Raw genomic sequence first — 18,938 nt, forward strand, 5'->3', positions numbered from 1 at the left:
GTGTCCCCAGGATAAGAAGTTAAAGTTTCCTTTCTGGTCTTGTTACGAAGTGCTCCAGCCTGGGAGTCACTGGGTCAAACAACATCATAAGAACTTTTATTGATACCTTCTTTTTGCATTGAAGATGCAGGCATGGATTACAACATGTTCTGCTGTTTAGCTGTTTATCTTTCCTATGGAGAGATTCAGACTAAGCATTTTTGCTGAAAATTTTTTTTGGAAATAATGCAGTTAAAACATTTGGAACAGGTAGTTCAGAGTTGGAAACCTCAGGGTTGCTGGAGTAGGGTGGGGAAACTGCTAGCTGGTGAATACCCTTTGAATGCTTCTAGTTCTTGTGGGAAAAGTTCAGATAATTTTATTACCTTTATTATGTGTTTATGATTGGTTGACCAATTGCTTAAATATGACTCAGATGTTAGTTTAGTAAACTTTTGCTTACTGCTGTGTTCCATGCTCAAGGCCTTTACTGTTTGCTGCTCATAGACAATATAATTTAAACGCATTAAATAGCATTATTTAAACATTATTTTCTAATTCTCAGAAGTGAGATTGTGTCTGATGCTGAGCTTGTTTGCATCAAGACAAATCAAGTGTAGCTTTATGCCAGTAGAGTTCCATTTACATGAGGTGGTGTGTTGCACGTGTCATCCCTAACTTTCCCTCCCCTTGAAGAACTGTTTTAGAAGACTTCATTCTATGTGAATGTTTAATTCAGAGGCTCAGTAAACCTTCTGGGCTGTGTCTAGAAACTTTATGTAGCCCTTTTCATCTTAACCTCCACGGTAAAGTTCAGAATGTACTTAAGTATCATTCTCATGTAGAGATTTGCATATTTAGCTCCTTCCCTACAAATAAAAGACCTTAAATGATAATGTGAAATATCTCATCCTTCAAGAGCAAATGATTCAATTATAGCTTTATGCAGTGTAAAGAAATTATTCACCTTTGACGAGACAGAATTTTGTGGATGTCAGCAGAAATCCTGCAGAGGACATTGGGATTCTTAGAGAGTTCAGGGTCTGAACTGAAGACCTTAGTTCCATGAAAGCACCATGGAACAAATTTGGCACCACAATGCTGCTTCATTCTGAAACTGTTTTACATGGCATGGGGTTGCTTGTTTGTATTTCTAATACACTAAACCTTTCCTTCAGTGTTAGCTGAACAAGATGTTGGGCCCATTGTAATGTCAAATTGTTTCAGGGCTAATCTGTGACCAAACCTTTCTCTAGTCTTGTGGCAGCAGTAGGTCCACAAAGGAGCCATGTCTCAGCAGTGCTGCTTTGGATACTCACAGATTGCAGTCCTCAAGAAGAGGCTGTGCAGAAGTTGCCTTTTCTGCATTTCCATTACATCCTTCTGTCTGCAGGAAAATGCTGAGTGGATCCTTGATTTTGCCTATTTCATTTTTTGTCTGGACAGATCACAGAGTAAAATTAATTCTTTCTGGAATAAGATGGATTGGAGAAGTAATTAAAGTGCTGTATTCCTATTCTCACTTAGACTCTCTGTAACCTGTTCACTGCCAATGATCTCCTGGTTTTGGCACATCTGTGCCAAGCCGGTTACTTATGTGTTGTAGTTCTTTAAAGAACCAATAGTGAACTACATTATATAGCAGCCCCTTGCATCCATATTTATAAACATAATGACCTGGTGTTGCTGTAGAAGGCCTCACATCTGGGATATGTCATTCCTAGAAACATATTCATGGGTTGTACAGACCTGAACTCTTTATGCTTTTGCTTTGAATTCCTTTGCCTTTCACAGTGCTACTTCAAAGACTGCATTACCCACACTGTACTGCAGCTTACACAGTGACCACAGACTCTGTACGAATCCTTCTTGACACTACAGATGTAATGATTCTATAAAATAACTTTTGCTTGGTTAATGTTAGAAGTTCCTATTTTTCCTCTTGTGTTTAGAGTGTATCTCTAAAAGCAAATTATGATCACCCTATTAATTCACAATTCCCACTGGCCTTAGAGTGTTTGTTATAACAGAGTGAACACAAACAGTAGCTTTTCACTCTGAAAAGCAGAGAACTTTATTTCGTGGCTGTAGAGTTAATTTTACCTTACTAGAGTTCCTCCCAGAAATCATAAAATGAAATAAAATTGCAGACTGGATTGGTAATTTCTTCTGATCCATATCTGTTCTCACGAATCAAATTTGCAGTCCTAGCAAATGCCTCGAGTCACGTAAATTTTGTTTATCTGAGATATATAAACCTCACAAAGCATTCTTTTGAAACAAAAACATTGATGTGTAATGAACATATATATGTAATCCTGAATACTTTTGTACTATGGAAGCGTTTGTTCCTTATTTTGCAGGTCTCAGAACAATTCAGTTTTTTTCTTTTGTCACCTCTATCCCATATGACATAGTCCTTTTGTACCATAAGAGTTATTTCCCCTTCTGTAAATTAATGTATTCTGCTTTTTTTTATTTTTTTTTAAGAGTAGAGACTGTGGGAGCTACAGTTCATGAGCTGGACAGCAAGGAAGGCCAAGTCATTTAGCAGAAGAGAAAGAGAACTAAATATAGGAAAGAAACCACCTAAAGGAGGCTGGGTTTGGTCACTGTTGTTGATATCCTCAGAATTATTTGTCACATTAAAGCTTCATACAGAAAGTACTGAAAATAGTCACTAACATTAAGCATGTCAAGTATCCATAACACCATGTGAAAACCATGGCAGCTATTATATGCTTTGTGCAGTAAATATTACTGCTTTAGCAAAAACTTATGGTGGCTCTGTCAGAGAAAGTTAACAGGATTGACGGCTCAAGACTTAGTGGGTTTTTTTTAGGTGAACTCATCATCTGATAGTTCTGTCATCCCAAACCCTTAATTTTGCAGGCTATATTATTGATAGGAAGAGTAAGTACTGCTGTGACACTAAAGGAACACCACAGAAAACCTGAATTCACAATTACAAAAGCAAACAAATCGAGCAGCCATTTTCTTCCCTGTGCTCCGCAGACATAGATCACTGATGCAATAAGGGAAAAGTCTGTGTGGCATGAACACTTCCAGTCACCTAACACAGGAGTGCTGGCAAAGATGCCCAGGCCCATGCCATGTTAGAGTTCTGTCATTACCTTTTCCAAAGCATATGTGATGAGATTCCTTATTTGTTATATACAGTTTTAAGTCATGCTATGCAACTGCTTTTCTTCTCGTTTCTATTGTATCAAATCTATTGTTTCACCAACTGCCTGCACTTATAGAAATTCTCTATAAACAAGAAGCATCTGCTAAACAGTTTCTTGGACACTATAATGAACAGGGCTGAAGTTTTTACAGAAGATTGTCATTCTGTCATCTGCAATAATTAAAACATTTTCTTTATGTTCAATTTTAAAAGCTGGCATCTACTGGAAAGTTAAAAATTGATTATTCCTCTATTGCAATATGTTGGAAAAACTTTGGCCTCCAATCAGTAAGAACAAAATATATTTTAAAAAGTAATAATGGAAATAGTGAATAACAGATCATTATTACCAAACTGTAAGGAATAGAACTGAAGTTGAACTTACAAAAAGTATACTAAAGTTCATCATAGTGTTTGTTTATCATCTAATGAGCACAGTCTGTGAATGTACTCTGAAAATACAGCCAGAAAGGACAACTTTTAAGTGAATAGTAACTGAAATACTTTATTAGGAGCCAAGGATCCCACTACATTTGTGGAATGAGATAAATGTTTCAATATAGAATGGAGTGGAAATTCTGCCCAAATCTGTAATGCAGGTGCCTGAGTTAATTTTGAGAGGGGATGAAGAAGTTCAGTTCCACATGTCCTTTTTTGCTAACACGGAAGGTTGGAGACTACACCAGAGACTGCTTTGCATAAGCAACACTCTTACACATTCTAATGGAGCTCTCTCATTCCCTCAAAAAAATATTCCAGAACTGTTATAGATATAGACCAAAGAAGGTCATTCTTCTGGAAAAGCAGGACATGCTGCATTCTGTCTTTGCTCTAAGGACTTTCTAACTGTCTCACGGCTTGACTTACTCTTCTGTTTTCTGCTTCCTAATGGAGCTGGAATCCAGTTTAGCTTTTTTTTGTGGTGACTAGCAAACTTTCATGGGAAATGTGGTGTTGAATTCACGTAAACTGTGAGAGCTTATACTCTTAGTCTTATAGTTCTTTAGCGAGTGACCCACTAAACAATGTATTTCACCTGGGTAATGGGCAGGAAGGGGTAAGCAGAGAAAATACAGAAGGAAACAGGCAGTTCTCCCCTTGGCTACAAATTAGGCAAGGCAGTCAAAGCAACAGTTCATGGGAAGCTGTTTTCTTTTATGTGTGTGTAAGAGCATACCTATTGGATTAGGTTTCTCTAGGAACTTATGTATAAAAAGACCTAAGATCTAGAATCCTTCAAGGCTTAAATGTTAGGTAGGTAGAGAGCTTCTTAAGGCTGGAGCTGTTTCAGTACATGTAGAAGCAGAGCCTTGAACAGTTGATCAATGTTAAGATGTCTCCCAGGTTTAAGCCACAGATAAGCATAGATGTATCACCAAGAAAAATAGAAATATGACTATTCCTTTCTATACAGCATGCCACATAAGGAGTCTAATCTGAAAGTCTTGAAAAAATTACTGCTACTGCTCATAAGATTTTTTGTGAGTGATTCATGTTGAAATCCCCCTTAAAGATATGGTATGAGTTTAAGAACAAATTTGATTCAATGGCTGAAGGGTCTTCTGACACAGAAATGGAAACAATAAGTTCCAAATGTAAAAGAGAGGACAGGGCTTATACAGGGAAAAAAATGCAGAAAAATGTAAAGGAATGATTAGGAGGTCAGCATGGTAGTACTGCAGAGACCAAGTAAAATATACTGCTAGGATTCCTTCCCAGACAGCAGGAAATGACAGATGTGAAATCTGCAGTCTAGAATCTGCATTATGCAGAATCTTTAAATTAACAATTAAAAGGCTATGAGGTGGAAGATCAGGGCTAGACAAAATACCCACACCCATAGGTCATGCACCACAATCTTTTCTGTTACATTTTCCCCTCCCTAGTAATATGTGAACATTTTCCTGTAGTTCATGATGTGTTGTAACTTACTGCATCTTTACACCGTAGTGATGGAACTTTATATCATTATCATTAGTAGAATCAGAACCAGATGCAGGCAGAGCACTTCTAAAACCCCATCCAAAATGTGTAGACTCTCTGAAACTTTTTATAATATTGAAAAGAAGGATTATTAAACTGCACTTGATCTATTGATAAGATGCAAACAGCAATGAGCCAATATTACTAACTGTTTAGAAATACATAACTAAAAGTAATAGCAATGTATTAATTAGAGAAAGAATAACTGTCCTTTGGCAAGTATGTGTTTTGCTTGAAATCTGCAATTGTGCATCATTGAGAAGATAGGCAGTGTGGAAATAATGTACATAGTTTATCAGTTTTAGGAATGGATTTGATGCAATTCCATTTAATAAATTAATTCTGAAGTCATAAAACATAATACAGCACCGGATACAAAGGGACAGAGAGGAAAAGTTCGTGTTGGATAGGTTAATTCCATGGGCTCCTAAGTAGCTCAGACACTTTGGTGCACAGAAAATTAAGTTAATGAGATTAGTGCCTAAAAATAATCACACAAAGGGCAATTGAAAGTGAAAATATGTTAGGGTGAAAAAAATAAAAACAAAAATAATTTCAGGCAGAAGTAAATACACTGATTTTATCTCATGTAAATTATTTTCACCAATGAACTCAAGTGAAATAACTTCTGAGTGGAAGCATCCTGAGACCAGACTCAGACTTAGGTTTTAGTTTTGTACAGTGTAAGATTATCTCTGTACATGTGTGTACTTTGGAAATTTGGCTGTTGAGGTTAATTGTTTGATTAATCCACTTCATTGCTCATTGTTTCTGCAAGTGTAGAGTTTCAACATAGATGTCATGCACGAAGGCTGTGCTGCTCTAGTCACTGTGACAGTGGCAACAAAGCCACTGCCATCATAGCTGGCATGTGTATATTTAGTTGGAAATGTATAGAAATCTATATAAATATGTAGGTGTTTACATTTGTCTAGCAAATACTCTCCTTTTAAAAGACACAAGCTTTCATCATCAGGGCAGACATTCCAGTGCAGATCTGAACAGCACTGGGAAATCCCTCATAGAAGGATGAGCTAACAATTTCAAAAATGGTAGCACTGTGTGGCCTTTAGGTGAACAGGTTGTTGGAATAACCTCACTGGAAATATCTTTGCAGATGTCGCAGTGACATAAAAAGGTGATTTATATCTGTTACCATAGTATACATTTCCTGCATTTGACAGGTGTCTGGTACTCTAATCTCCTTCAGAGACTCTTCCAGTCACATAGGCCATCTGTACACATGATACAGATAGCAAACAAACAGATACTAAAGACTCCTTGTAGCTGGCTGAGAACTACCTGCACTATTGAGTCACCATTTTCTCTTTTTTGAAGTCCACAGTTCTTGACTGACTGGAGTAGCATGATGTGGTGGGTTGACCCTGGCTAGATGCCAGGTGCCCACCAAAGCCACTCTTTATCACTCCCCTCCTGAGCTGAGATAAAGACAGGGAGAGATCACTCACCAGTTACTGTCATGGGCAAAACAGTTGACTTGGGCAAATTAATTGAGTTTATTACCAATCAAAATCAGAGTGGGATAATGAGAACTAAAGTAAAGCCTCTTTCACAGCCCCTACCTCCTCTCCACTAGCAGTGCACAGAGTTGGGGAATGAGGGCTATAATCAGTTCATCACATGTCGTTTCTGCCACGGCTTCCTCCTCAGGGAGAGAAATCCTTCCCCTGCTCTAGCCTGTGGTCCCTCCCTTGGGAGACAGTTCTCCATGAACTTCTCCAATGTGGGTCTTTCCCATGGGCCACAGTTCTTCAAAAACTCTCCAGCGTAGGTCCCTTTCATGGGGTGCCGCCCTTCAGGCATGGGCTGCTCCAGTGTTGGTCTTCCACGGAGTCACAAGTCCTACTAGCAAACTTGTTCTAGTGTGGGCTCCTCTCTCCATGGGGCCACAGATCCTGCCAGGAGGCTGCTCCAGTGTGGGCTTCCCACAGTGTCACAGGCTCCTTTAAGCATCCACTTGCTCCGATGTGGGGTCCTCTATGGGCTGCAAGTGGATCTCTGCTCCACCATGGACCTTCAGGGGCTCAGGGGCACAGCTGCCTCACCATGGGCTGCACCACGGGCTGCAGGGGAATCTGTTACAGTGCCTGGAGCACCTCCTCCCTCTCCTTCTGTACGGACCTTGGTGTCCGCAGGGTTGTTCCTCTCACATATTCTCACTCCTCTCTTCTCTGGCCACACTTTCTTCTGACCAATAACTAAATAACTTTGTTTTTTCTTCTTAACTTTGTTATCCCAGGGTCATTACTACCATCGCTGATGGGCTCAGCATTGGCCAGCAGCACATCCATCTTGAAGCCAGCTGGCATTGGCTCTATTGGACCTGGGGGAAGCTTCTGGCAGCTTCTTACAGAAGCCACCCCTGTAGCCACCCTACTATCAGAACCTTGCTGTGCAAACTCAGTCCACGTGGTTAAAAGAGTAGGTTCACATTTGCCTTACTCGTTCCTTCTGAGTCTGCAGTTAACAATGCATGTTGCATTGATCCCAGCTTACAGATTTTCCTGCTTTTGTCTCTTCATTCACAGTAATCAGATCATATCTATGTGAGTGAATAAAACAGACCACAGTCCACTCATTTCATGCTGAGTTCAACTGTCGCATGACTTGGGGGCATACAGCTAAGCTTCTACCTTCCAAGATAGGGTTACCACATTCAAACTTGGGAATGGTCCCCAACTGGCACCACTTCAGTGTGTCTGGACATTGCTGGAAAGGTGTTAAGTCACTCAACTAACAATCATGCCAAGGCCTCACTAAGAGCATAGCAGTATGAATAGTTACATGCCACTGCTTGGTCTGGTGTTCTGTCCCTAATTAGTTTATACTAGAATGGCTATAACCAAAGAGGCAAAGAATCTGTTATATTTAGTTTCTCCTTATTCTGTGGAATACTAGTCAGCCTTCCCTGTCATGAAAAGATGGGGAATGAGGCAAATGTAGATGAAATAGCTGGATGGGGGGATAAGAAATAAAAATACAAACACCCTAATGAAAAGCTTTACATTTCAGATGAAGTAAAGACTGGCACTCATGCACATAGATGTCTTTGTCTTTACAGATTCCTTAGCACTGAACTCATTGAGAGGATAGAAAGAGAGACAGGGAAAAGAACCGTACCATATTTAGCAATTCTCTCATCCTCTAGAATGACAGTGATGTATGTCTCTGTCCCTTCTGCTAGTCAGGTCAGATTATTATCAAAGCACCAGCAGGTTTCCTTTGATAATCAAACACAACTATAAAAAAGTAATTAAACTTATAATGGAGATCAAACACATCCAAAAAGATATAATTTTCTCCATATAGATCATGCAATCATAAGCATCTCTCCCATCCAAAGCATCCATACTATCTCAGCCACACCAGCCTTTCCTAACATGTCTCTGCCCACAACCTAACGATAGTTCCTGTTGGGTAGCTCCCTCATTCCTTCCTCCCTGCAGTTCCTACTGTGTCATACATTGAAATTCATCAAGGATCAATTTGAGTTTTGAGTAAAAGCAGTAGGGATAGGATTCATCTCATCAATTTAATTGATAACCAATCAAGAGAAATAGTCACTTTTAGGGAATAATTCAGCCAATCTACTTTAGATACCTATCTTAGGATGAAAAATCATATCTCAGGATGCATGTTTTTGTCCATTGTCTGTAAACAGAGTCTAGATGTCTTAATTCATATGAAGATGTTCAATATGGACATCTGACACTAAATCAGAGATCTGAACTGAAATGAAACCAGTAAAAAGAGATGATGTATCCCTATACTGAAAGTTTCCAACCTGTCTTTCTTAGAGATTTGTGTGTGGGAAGGAAAATGTTACTTTATGAACTGAAAATGTGTTCTTCAGGCTGCATCTGTGTAAAGCAGTGATCATGGGTGGGGTATAGGCACAGGTCACTGTTGCCTGAGCAGTCTTAGGATTAGCCCCAGGAGAAACTCTGTACCAAGAGCTCTCTGAGTGGGTGTTCTGCCATCAGTGCAGCTGGTCCTCAGCTCTCCTGCTGTCTCCCTGCTAGATCTCAGTGTCTGGAGAATAGGTTTGGCTTCCTCATTCCCTGCTGCCCTGCTGAGCTGTGGAAACCTGAGAGAAAGCAAGAAACTGCCAATCTCCACTGAATCATTATAAGGCTATGAGACAATATCTCCCCTCCCTCATATAGATTTCCTGGGGAGAAGTAGGATGAAATGAATACCAGTCATCAGCTAAAGCCATCTCATTATCTGCCCAGAAAGAAGTCAGGTTAAAACAATTAAGGGCTGCCTGAACCTGATTCTCAAAGAAGGGGGGACCAGATGGGAGTGACTGGCAAAATTGTATTGCCCTTGCAAACCCAGCATATCCACTTCTTTTCACAGATAATCCCAGCAGATTACTTCTTGAACATAGACATATACCTTCATACCAAATATTGCAGATAACTGGAAACTAAACAAGCAGGCTCCATACCAACCAGGGACCTTTTCTACTTAAATGGATGCCTGTAGTTAACTGAAAAGTATTTTCTGCTTTCTCTGTGGTAGAGAAAAAAAGGTAATCCTCAGCAAATTCATTGCTTTTGACTTTTTTGAAATAATGTTTAGCTATCAGGATGAAAAGACTGGAGATAGGAACCAGAAGTCTGCAGGAAGTGATTATTCCCCTTTATGCAGCACTTACACTTTTGTATGTGGAGCAATAGATCCAGTTTTGGGCTCATCAGCACAAGAAAATCTTGAAATACTGGAGTCCAGTGGTGAACAACCAAGATGATTAAAGAGCTGGAGCACATGATGTACAGAGACACTGAGAAAAAACAGTTTGTTCACTTGAGGAAGACAAGGGTAAGGGGAGAACTATGCTTGTCTTGAGCTACTTACAAGTAGCGCAAGACAAGGGTGGAGAGAAGGTGGAGGGTGGAGAGAAGATGTAAGTGTGCAGCATAAGATGCAAGAGATGCAAGTTGTAAAAAAAGAAATTCAATTTAGAAATAAGAATGAATTTTTCACCGTGAGGGTGGTCAAACACTGGAATAGATTTCCCAGAGGTGCTGCGGTATCTCCATCCTAGAAGACATTCAAAACTGGACTGACAGAATGGGACCCTGATAATCTGCTCTAAACTGGCACTTTCTTTGAGCAAGGGTTGGACCAGATAGCCTCCAAGGACCCTTCCCGCTACAGCTACTTCATTATTCCATGGCAATATAGATGAAATGTGACAATCTCTTAAGATCAAAGAAAGGCAAGCTGCACCTTGTGGTGAAATGACAAAATCTTAAACATATTGGCTTGAGTCAGAACCTTGATAATTTTTAAGAAGCTGTTGCAGTCTGACACTTGAAGCAAAATTACGTCAGTCATGGTCTTGTCAGAGGAGCTGTCAGATATCCTCAGATCCTTTTCCAAAACTGTACTGATACAGGTAGCTCATCGGGATTTGGAGTGGGAAACGTAGATGAATAACAGATGACCTAAATTTTAAAAGTACGCTGCATCCCCATTCATGTGGATTAACTGATGCTCTCTCCCTTTATGTTAATAGGAATAACCCAGGTAAGAACATCCATATTCTACCAATACTTTATGTGAATATTTGCAGATTAGGATGCTATTCATGCAGGTTTGACATAAGCAGAGGCATAATAATAGGTCATATGGATGGCATAAGAAAAAGATTACAGAAAACTAGATCTTCAAAATGCTTTTATGCCAAAATAATTTATTAATATTCTGTTTAAAATATATTTTAATAGCAAAAAGCAGGAAAAAGATGAAATGCTTTTATATGTCAATAATCACTTCACAACAGGAAAGAGATTCAGATTTATGAAGATCCCATTCAGTCCTTAGGGGAAAGTAAAAAAAAAAAAAAAGAAAATAAAAAGTACTTAATTTTCGGGCAGGTAAAACCAGATAAAAAGTGGAACCTATAGAAAATTCAAAGATCAAAATGTAACAGAAAAAAAGAAAGAAAACACATGGTAAGCCAGAAAATTATGTATATTTAAAAGTCTGTATGGGCTTGCTGCACTGTGGTCCTCATTATTAGTTTATAATACTGACTCCTACTGTGTTGTGCTGTGTTCTTCAGCTCAGAACTTCCTTGCCATGCTTAATGACTTCTACTCTTCATTTATTTTACTTTGAGCTTTGGTTATTAGTTGATTACTATCATTATAGTAAGAGAGTCAACAGTAAATCCCATTATTATAACAATTGTAAGTAGCTGTAGCAGGCTAAGGGGGACGAGTGGAAAAAAATGAGATATAATGGAATAGTTAGACTGAATCAAGTAACTAAGTGAACAGTTATCTTCTTCTTTTGCCTTTCATTAGTTATATGAAGTCCATAAAGGAATCAAGTAGTATAAAAACGAGTCACTTTACCTACAGCAGTTAGAGTAAAAGAACTTCAGGAACTTTTGCAGAGATAAAGAAAAGATTCTTCATGCACAGGTCAACTTCAGTGTTCAGTGTGTCCCTGAAATAGGCATTTTCAAAGGCTTGGGCTCTGATGCAAATCATATGTTAGTAGGACTGTTTAGACTTTTAGGAGACCTTGCTTAGGTCCTCGGAGGGTTACACAAGTGCTCTATTTCTTCTGCGTGGAGTGAAGAAGTTGAGAGCTCACTGAGTTTTCCATCTCTTGAGTTTCCTTACTCATGAGATTTTCCCAGAGGAGAAGGCAATGTACATACAACCCCCCATCCTATATGATGCTGTGACTTTCTAAGATTTGGGATTCATTTGTGCCAATGTTGTCTTGCTAAATATTTCTCATAGACCAGTTATCACAGATTGTAATGTGGAGATGTGTGCATGCACCTCACATTACAGCTCAAAGGGAGGAAAATGGTGGTGCAGTAGTATCGTATGCTGAGCACTTAGGAACTGACAAGTAGCAGTGGCAAGAGCAGTGAAGTGTTTTAAAGCAGGCAACGCTGCCTGGATAATGAAACCATCCATCTGGGCAGGAAACCTATGTGACCACATATAGGTTCAGCTTCTTAGCCATCGTGTTTTCCTGTGCTTGAGAGAAAGTGAGTAATTTAATACATAAACAACAGATCTGGAAAGTCTTGTTTTGAAGTCTTTGTCCTTTGGTAGGAATGTAGCTGCTATTACTGAAGTATCATTGCCTCTCTCTGCAGAATCTCTCAGTCTAAATGCTATATATTTTCCTTTTCAAAAGGGAAGTGCTGTTTTGCATGACTCCCTACACTAAAACCAGCAAGTCATTTCTTCTGCCAAAAAATGGGTTAAATATGGATGTGATAGGAACAAAAGGAGGAAACAATCAAGGATGTAGAGGCTATAGTCCCTATTCTCCAGTGACTCCCGGTATGACATGGAAAGAGTCACTCAACTCTGTGTTTCAATTTCCCATTTGTAAAATGGGTTTAAAATACCTACCTCACAGGGGTGTTGTGAGGCTTTTTAAAATAATGTTTGTAAAGTGCTTTGAGATCCTTGGATGAAAGGTGCAAAAAGAAATCAAATTATTCACTTTTTTTAGTGCAATACAAGTGCACTTCTGTTGAGATGGCTAAAGGCTTCCAGCTCTTTGTAGCTATTCTACACTATTCTTTACTATAATTTCCTCCTGTCATTTGTTATATCCACTGGGAGTTAAAAAGAACAAATTAAAAAGAATATCTAAATTATCATGGTACTGTGTGGATGAGAGCTAAAATAATCTGATATTCTTTTTAAACTGTGTTGTGTATTCTGTGTCCATGCAACCCTAAAGCTAACAGAAAAAGGATATATCAGCTTTGTGCGTTCTTCACCTAACTGGCTAACTTGTGTCTTTGTGAGACAACTCAGCCTCTTCACCAAATAAAAAACTTCAGTTTCTGTCACCGGTTCCGAAATTTATGCAAGGGGTGGAGTAAGTGTTCTAGTTCTATGCGTTTTGCAGTCATTTAACAGACAGCCATTAAACAGCACAGTGTAGAGGTAGTTACTGAATTAAAGGTTAAATCTTAGGAATCACAGAAATGTGAAATGAAAGAGAGATTAGATTTTACAGAGCTGAATCAAAGAAGAGGCACATAGGCTCACATAGAGCTGCTGATCTAACATACTTTCCAGGAGACTGATTGAGTATTTAAAATTTCATTTTAATAAACAGGTGATGCAGGTGCCTCACCAGAGCAAGCTCAGAATCCAACTGTTTATTGAGATGATATGGCATGCATAAGTATCCTTTTCATTAAAATTAACTGTTGCATGGAGATAAGAAACATGAGCAAAATAGTTGTTAAAGAGAGGGGATGCAAGAAAAGGCCAAAAATTAAAAGAGGAGAAATGAAACTCAATTTAAATATTTTGTTTTCCCGCCTCTCTCATCTGGGATTAATGCTTTACACTTTCTTCTCCTCTGCCACTTACTGAAAAGGATACAACCAAACACTGGAATAAAAAATACTATACTTGCAGCTTTCACTCAGCTTCCCTACTCAAAAGGAATTTAGATGTCTTCTCTCATGCAGTACATGATTCATATTTTGACTTTTCATTTGTGGAGGCAAAGTATAACATATTCCTCCCATTGGTGATCATTTACGTGATCTATTCATGTAAAACCAAACATAAACTCCCTTTTAAAAGAAAAAATCCCTGAAACTTTGCACAATTCAAAAGCTGGCCTGGAATAGTCACTACATACCTAAGCAGTTCTCAGGATGACTTTAGCAAATATGGTTTTTTTCTACTCTGTATTCAGCATTATGTTAGAGCTAGATTTGGACTGACTTCACCAGTGTTTGTAGATACCTCGTCCTAGAGTTGAAGGCACTGGCAATTTTGGAGCTATAATTTGCTGCTTCTTTGATTACTTTGGTGTTTCTTTTGCTACTCCTGACTGCCCATCAGGTGTAGTTACAAGAAACACCCCACAAAAGCAGCAGTTTCTACTGAATTATCTTCTTGGCATCAGGTTTTATCCTTATTATTTAAATTAATGTGGGATTTGTCTGTACATTTCACTTTAGAAATTATTATTAGTGCATTAAAACTTTTGCTTTACAAATAGCACAAATTAAAATTATCCAGTAGTCCTTCATTGCCGCCTTCTGTGCAGTTATTCAAAATGGTCATTTTTCAAATAGGAAGTGTAAAGGGCAATCCTTACTTTTACACTGAAAATCTGATACTCTGTTATACTTAATTTTGTGGTACTGAAACGTAAATGTGAATTATTATGATCTTGAGAAACACAGAAAAGAAAATAAGACCACTTTTTATGATAAATAGATAACCCACTATTGACTTGGAATATCTTGTAATGTAAAAATTGCCATACATCTTCCCTATTAATTATTTTTCCTCTGTATTCAAGTAGATAATAGGTATGGTATAATATTTTACCATTAGAATATTTTTTTCTCTAGACATAGCCTAGTCATCAACCAGTTCTGCTGCTTAACTACAGCCTACTATCATCCCAGGATCCCTAACCACTGTGTAGAAGGAATACTATCTTGTGGCTGAAATATTAATTATTGTGCTGTTGAGCTTTGTATTTAAAACTCTGATTTATCATCTTGTCCACTGGCTTACAATTATTTTTATCAAACATTATTTCCTATTATCAAAATGTTAGTGTACAAACCACCTACTACCTGAAATTTCCCACCTTAGTTTGTTTAACCTGAAACATAAGAGTCACACTTTAGAAAATGCTACATGTTTAGGTGTACCAGTGTTGAAAATACATCTAAGCTGAAAAGAAGCTATCAGAAGTTGATGGACTAGCTCCTGAGCAGGTGTTAATTGTCCCAGCTCTGATGATTTCTTTCAGTTTGCACCAGCTGAAAAACTGGCCTAGCATGTCACTGTAATGACAGATTTAGGATCTTTCTTTTCCAGTTGTGATGCAAAATGTTAAAATATTGCTTGGGTAGCCGATTATCAAAGTATAACTTTTGGGACGTTCATTAGTAAGTAACCATGCATGTATATTTGTTTTAAGAATGGTCTAAGAATGGCATAACTTCTGAGTGAACATGAGATACCAGAAAATGCTCTCTGGATGATATTCATCTGACCGAATCTGGGTATCTTTAAGGTAGACATCTAGTCTGAGTCCCTTTGTTGTCAATGAAGAGAAGCAGACACTTTTAGTGGTTATTAGTTTTATTCTCAAGAAGATAATCTTAACCAGATCAGGTGGGCCTGTCCTTAAAGTGTCTGCTTCTCTTACTGACTAAGGACGGGAACGTGAAATAGCTTACTCAGATATAGATGCCTGTCTTGCTCATGTCTAAAGTTAGGTGAGATGAATCTCATCCTCAGGGCTTTACATTGGCTCCATCTTATTAAGCTATCCTTCTTATTCAACAGTAGCTAAAACAAAGCTGAGTAAAATGTGGTAACTCTGCACCATTTTTTTATAGTACACAGGATAGTAGACAACAGCCCTATCATACATATATTATGGCCATATAATTTGGGCTAGCATATTTACTTCAAATTATATTGTGCATATAATTGCTTCTATCTTCCTTTCATGTAACAGCTCTTTTAAAATTCTTACTTCTTCACAGTTGAACTGAAAGATTTTGATTTCTACTGATGATCCACCAAGTAAAATGCCATTTTAATCTTTGTGTGTAGTTACTGGTCATCTAGCATTAATGGTGTGTATGGTGCTAAAAAAGGTACATTTTCCTGCTTGGTGTATTTCTTTCTCTTTTGGTGAATGGTGTTCATCAGTAAGAGAATAAATCCAGTAGTACTCACTCCTTTGCCATCTACCATATTTAAAGGAAATACAGGAGTGAGAAAAGTTGAAAACATAGGCGATTATGTCATATGAATAATGTGATTGTAATAAGCCCCATAAAACTGTAAATATAAAAGCAAAGGAGAAACATAAGTATTTATGCCATAATATTTAGCAGTAGTAGTAATTAGCATTTTGATTGCTTATTTCTTATCGGTTCTGTGAAAGAAATTCATGTGAATAGAAAATAAACAAAAATAACCTTATGGACTATAGAGAAATTCAGTTCACATGGGCCAGCCATAGTGTTATAGAATTGCTGTTTGATTAACAATATTTGACATGCAGTTTGTTTTCTGTCCATGCGTTTGCAACAACAGTTCCAATTGTAGCCACTTTTTTCTTTTCTTTTCCTTTTTCTTTCTTTCTTTGTTTCTTTCTTTGTTTCTATTTTTTATGCAGAAGACCATCAAATGAATTGTCACAATACTCGAATAATGCAAGACACAGAAAAAGACGATAACAATAATGATGAGTATGATAATTACGATGAACTGGTGGCCAAGTCTTTGTTAAATCTTGGCAAAATTGCAGAGGATGCAGCATACAGAGCCAGGACAGAATCAGAAATGAACAGCAATACATCTAATAGTCTGGAAGATGATAGTGACAAAAATGAAAATATCGGTCGGAAAAGTGAGCTGAGTTTAGATTTAGACAGTGATGTTGTTAGGGAAACAGTGGACTCCCTTAAATTGTTAGCACAAGGACATGGTGTAGTGCTCTCAGAAAACATTAATGACAGAAATTATGCAGACAATACTTCACAGCAAGATAATAGGAATATGAACTTTGTAATGCTAGGGAAGCCTGTGAACAATGGACTTACAGAAAAAATAGTGGAGGAGAGTGACGAAGAGGTGTGTCTCAGCAGTTTGGAGTGCTTAAGGAACCAGTGTTTTGATCTGGCTAGGAAACTCAGTGAGACAAACCCACAGGAAAGAAATCAACAGCAAAACATGAACACTCGTCAGCATGTCAGGCAAGAAGATGACTTCCAAGGAAGAACACCAGACCGGAATTACTCTGATATGATGAACCTAATGAGGCTTGAAGAACAGTTGAGCCCCAGATCTAGGACTTTTTCTAGCTGTGCCAAGGAGGATGGTTGTCATGAAAGAGACGATGATACCACCTCTATTACTTCAGATAGGTCTGAAGAAGTGTTTGATATGACAAAAGGTAACTTAACCCTGCTTGAGAAAGCAATTGCTTTGGAAACTGAGAGAGCAAAAGCCATGAGAGAAAAAATGGCAGTGGAAGCTGGAAGGAGGGATAATATGAGATCATATGAGGAACAGTCTCCAAGACACCTTTCTGGAGATGACAGGAAGCCTAAACCCAGTGACGGCCATGTCAAAAAGCCATATTATGGTAAAGGTAATATTTCTATATACCGTATGTTATGTCATGAGAAAGTGTAAGCTAACATGTTAAGTTTTTGCATAGATTTCTGAAATGAAATTATTAATTCCACATAATGGGAACTTTATTAAAATTATAGTATGACCTGTTTGTAAAATAACATCATGCTATGATTATAAAATGAAAGTATTCATTCTGCAGTGCTAGAAATATGTACAGTATATCAGTGGCTAAATTAAAAAAGTAACTTCTCAGGGAAACAAACCGAATAAGAGATCATGTTGAAAGAGGCAAAGATTTTTCTCAAGTTTTTAATATATTTTATAGTAATAATTAAAAAACAAGAGAATTGTGTTGGAGAGAGGGGTTATGTAGCAGGTAGTCAATCAGCTATGAAATGCATATATTACAGATTGGATTGGGTAGGTGGCATCATGACTTATAAAATTATCATCAAATGACAGTTATTGATGAAGCCTCTCCCATCTAAAATGTAGAATTGCCTGATAGAAATTGAACAGTATCAAAATGACCGATAACATAAGATAGGGGCAGTGACTGCACATTAATTATCTTAAGATAGTAAGGTAATGGAAACCATTTGCTATGCAAGGCATGGTGTGGCCTGGGCTGAGATCAATAGCAATTTCTTTCTTATGTGCATTCCACTTCACTGGTTTCATTCCATTGTGGAAACAGTTAAGGTGCTGCCTTGACCATAATTCAATACAAAAAGAAAAAAAAAAGGAAAAAAGAACAGACTAAAGGTTACCTTTAGAATGCATTTTAATTTGCAGGATTATCATGGTGATGATGTATTTATATTATGACACCTCTCTTTAACGTGTCTACATCTGTACATGTAGGGCTGTGTTGTATTAAGTGTTCAATACCTCCTGAGATTCATTGAACACCCTGATTCCCATTGACTTTAGTGGAAGTTAAGGACGTGGTATTTCTTGGGAGATGCTAAGCAGGGACTGGGTTCATCTTATATTTGTTGTAAAAATATTTGATTTCTTTTCTATAATTGAGATGGTGGGCATTTTTCTCCTTTTTATAAATCCCTGTTTTTGAAAAAGCGATCTGCTTGTGACATTCATGTAGGCAGACAACATCTTGATCCAAGAAAGGTTTTGATCATTTTTTAAAAGCCTTAAAGAGCAGTAATGATCAGTCATTTAGAAAAGCATGTAAATTTCTGATGTCAAACACTGCTGCAATGTATTTGAGTGAAGTATTTTTTTTGTTCTAATCACAAATATATGATCCAGTGTATCTGTAGTAACTTTGGTTATTTGGGGAAGGCAACTTTATTTAGTTAGTGTATTACTGCATAGCCATGTGGATGTTGTACTAAACGTTGTTCACATATGACCTTTTATAGATGTATTTCCCTTTGAGTATATGTTTCTAATAAAACCACAGAAAATGTGGCAAACCAATATTAATTTTTGAAGACCTTTTAACTGGTAGTGTCCAGCCCTTCCAGTCTATATATGACTGAAAACATGTATGCATATAGACCTGCTGTCTCCAAAAAGTCTATATACTTTCTGACATTAAAAAAGTGTATGGACTTCCTATTTTAGTAAATTCTAGAGCTTCTTTGAACCATCTTATTCCTTGG

At 37.8% G+C, this 18,938-nt stretch overlaps 1 protein-coding gene across 19 annotated transcripts in view; it reads left to right on the forward strand.

Annotated features, from left to right (window-relative positions):
• MYT1L (myelin transcription factor 1 like) overlaps positions 1-18,938 on the forward strand; it is a 299,550-nt gene that overhangs the window by 203,138 nt on the left and 77,474 nt on the right. For 12 of the 19 annotated variants that reach the window (XM_018088859.1, XM_018088858.2, XM_018088864.2 and 9 more), the window contains one exon: positions 16,346-17,323. In XM_018088859.1, the coding sequence (XP_017944348.1) occupies positions 16,346-17,323 (978 nt within the window). The remainder of the gene's footprint in view (positions 1-16,345; positions 17,324-18,938) is intronic. The other 7 variants (XM_018088867.2, XM_018088879.2, XM_018088870.2 and 4 more) reach the window with 1 other exon arrangement.

The sequence above is a fragment of the Manacus vitellinus genome, unplaced genomic scaffold, assembly GCF_001715985.3.
Source record: "Manacus vitellinus isolate BGI_N305 unplaced genomic scaffold, ASM171598v3 scaffold_11_pilon, whole genome shotgun sequence".
Classification (NCBI taxonomy): domain Eukaryota; kingdom Metazoa; phylum Chordata; class Aves; order Passeriformes; family Pipridae; genus Manacus; species Manacus vitellinus.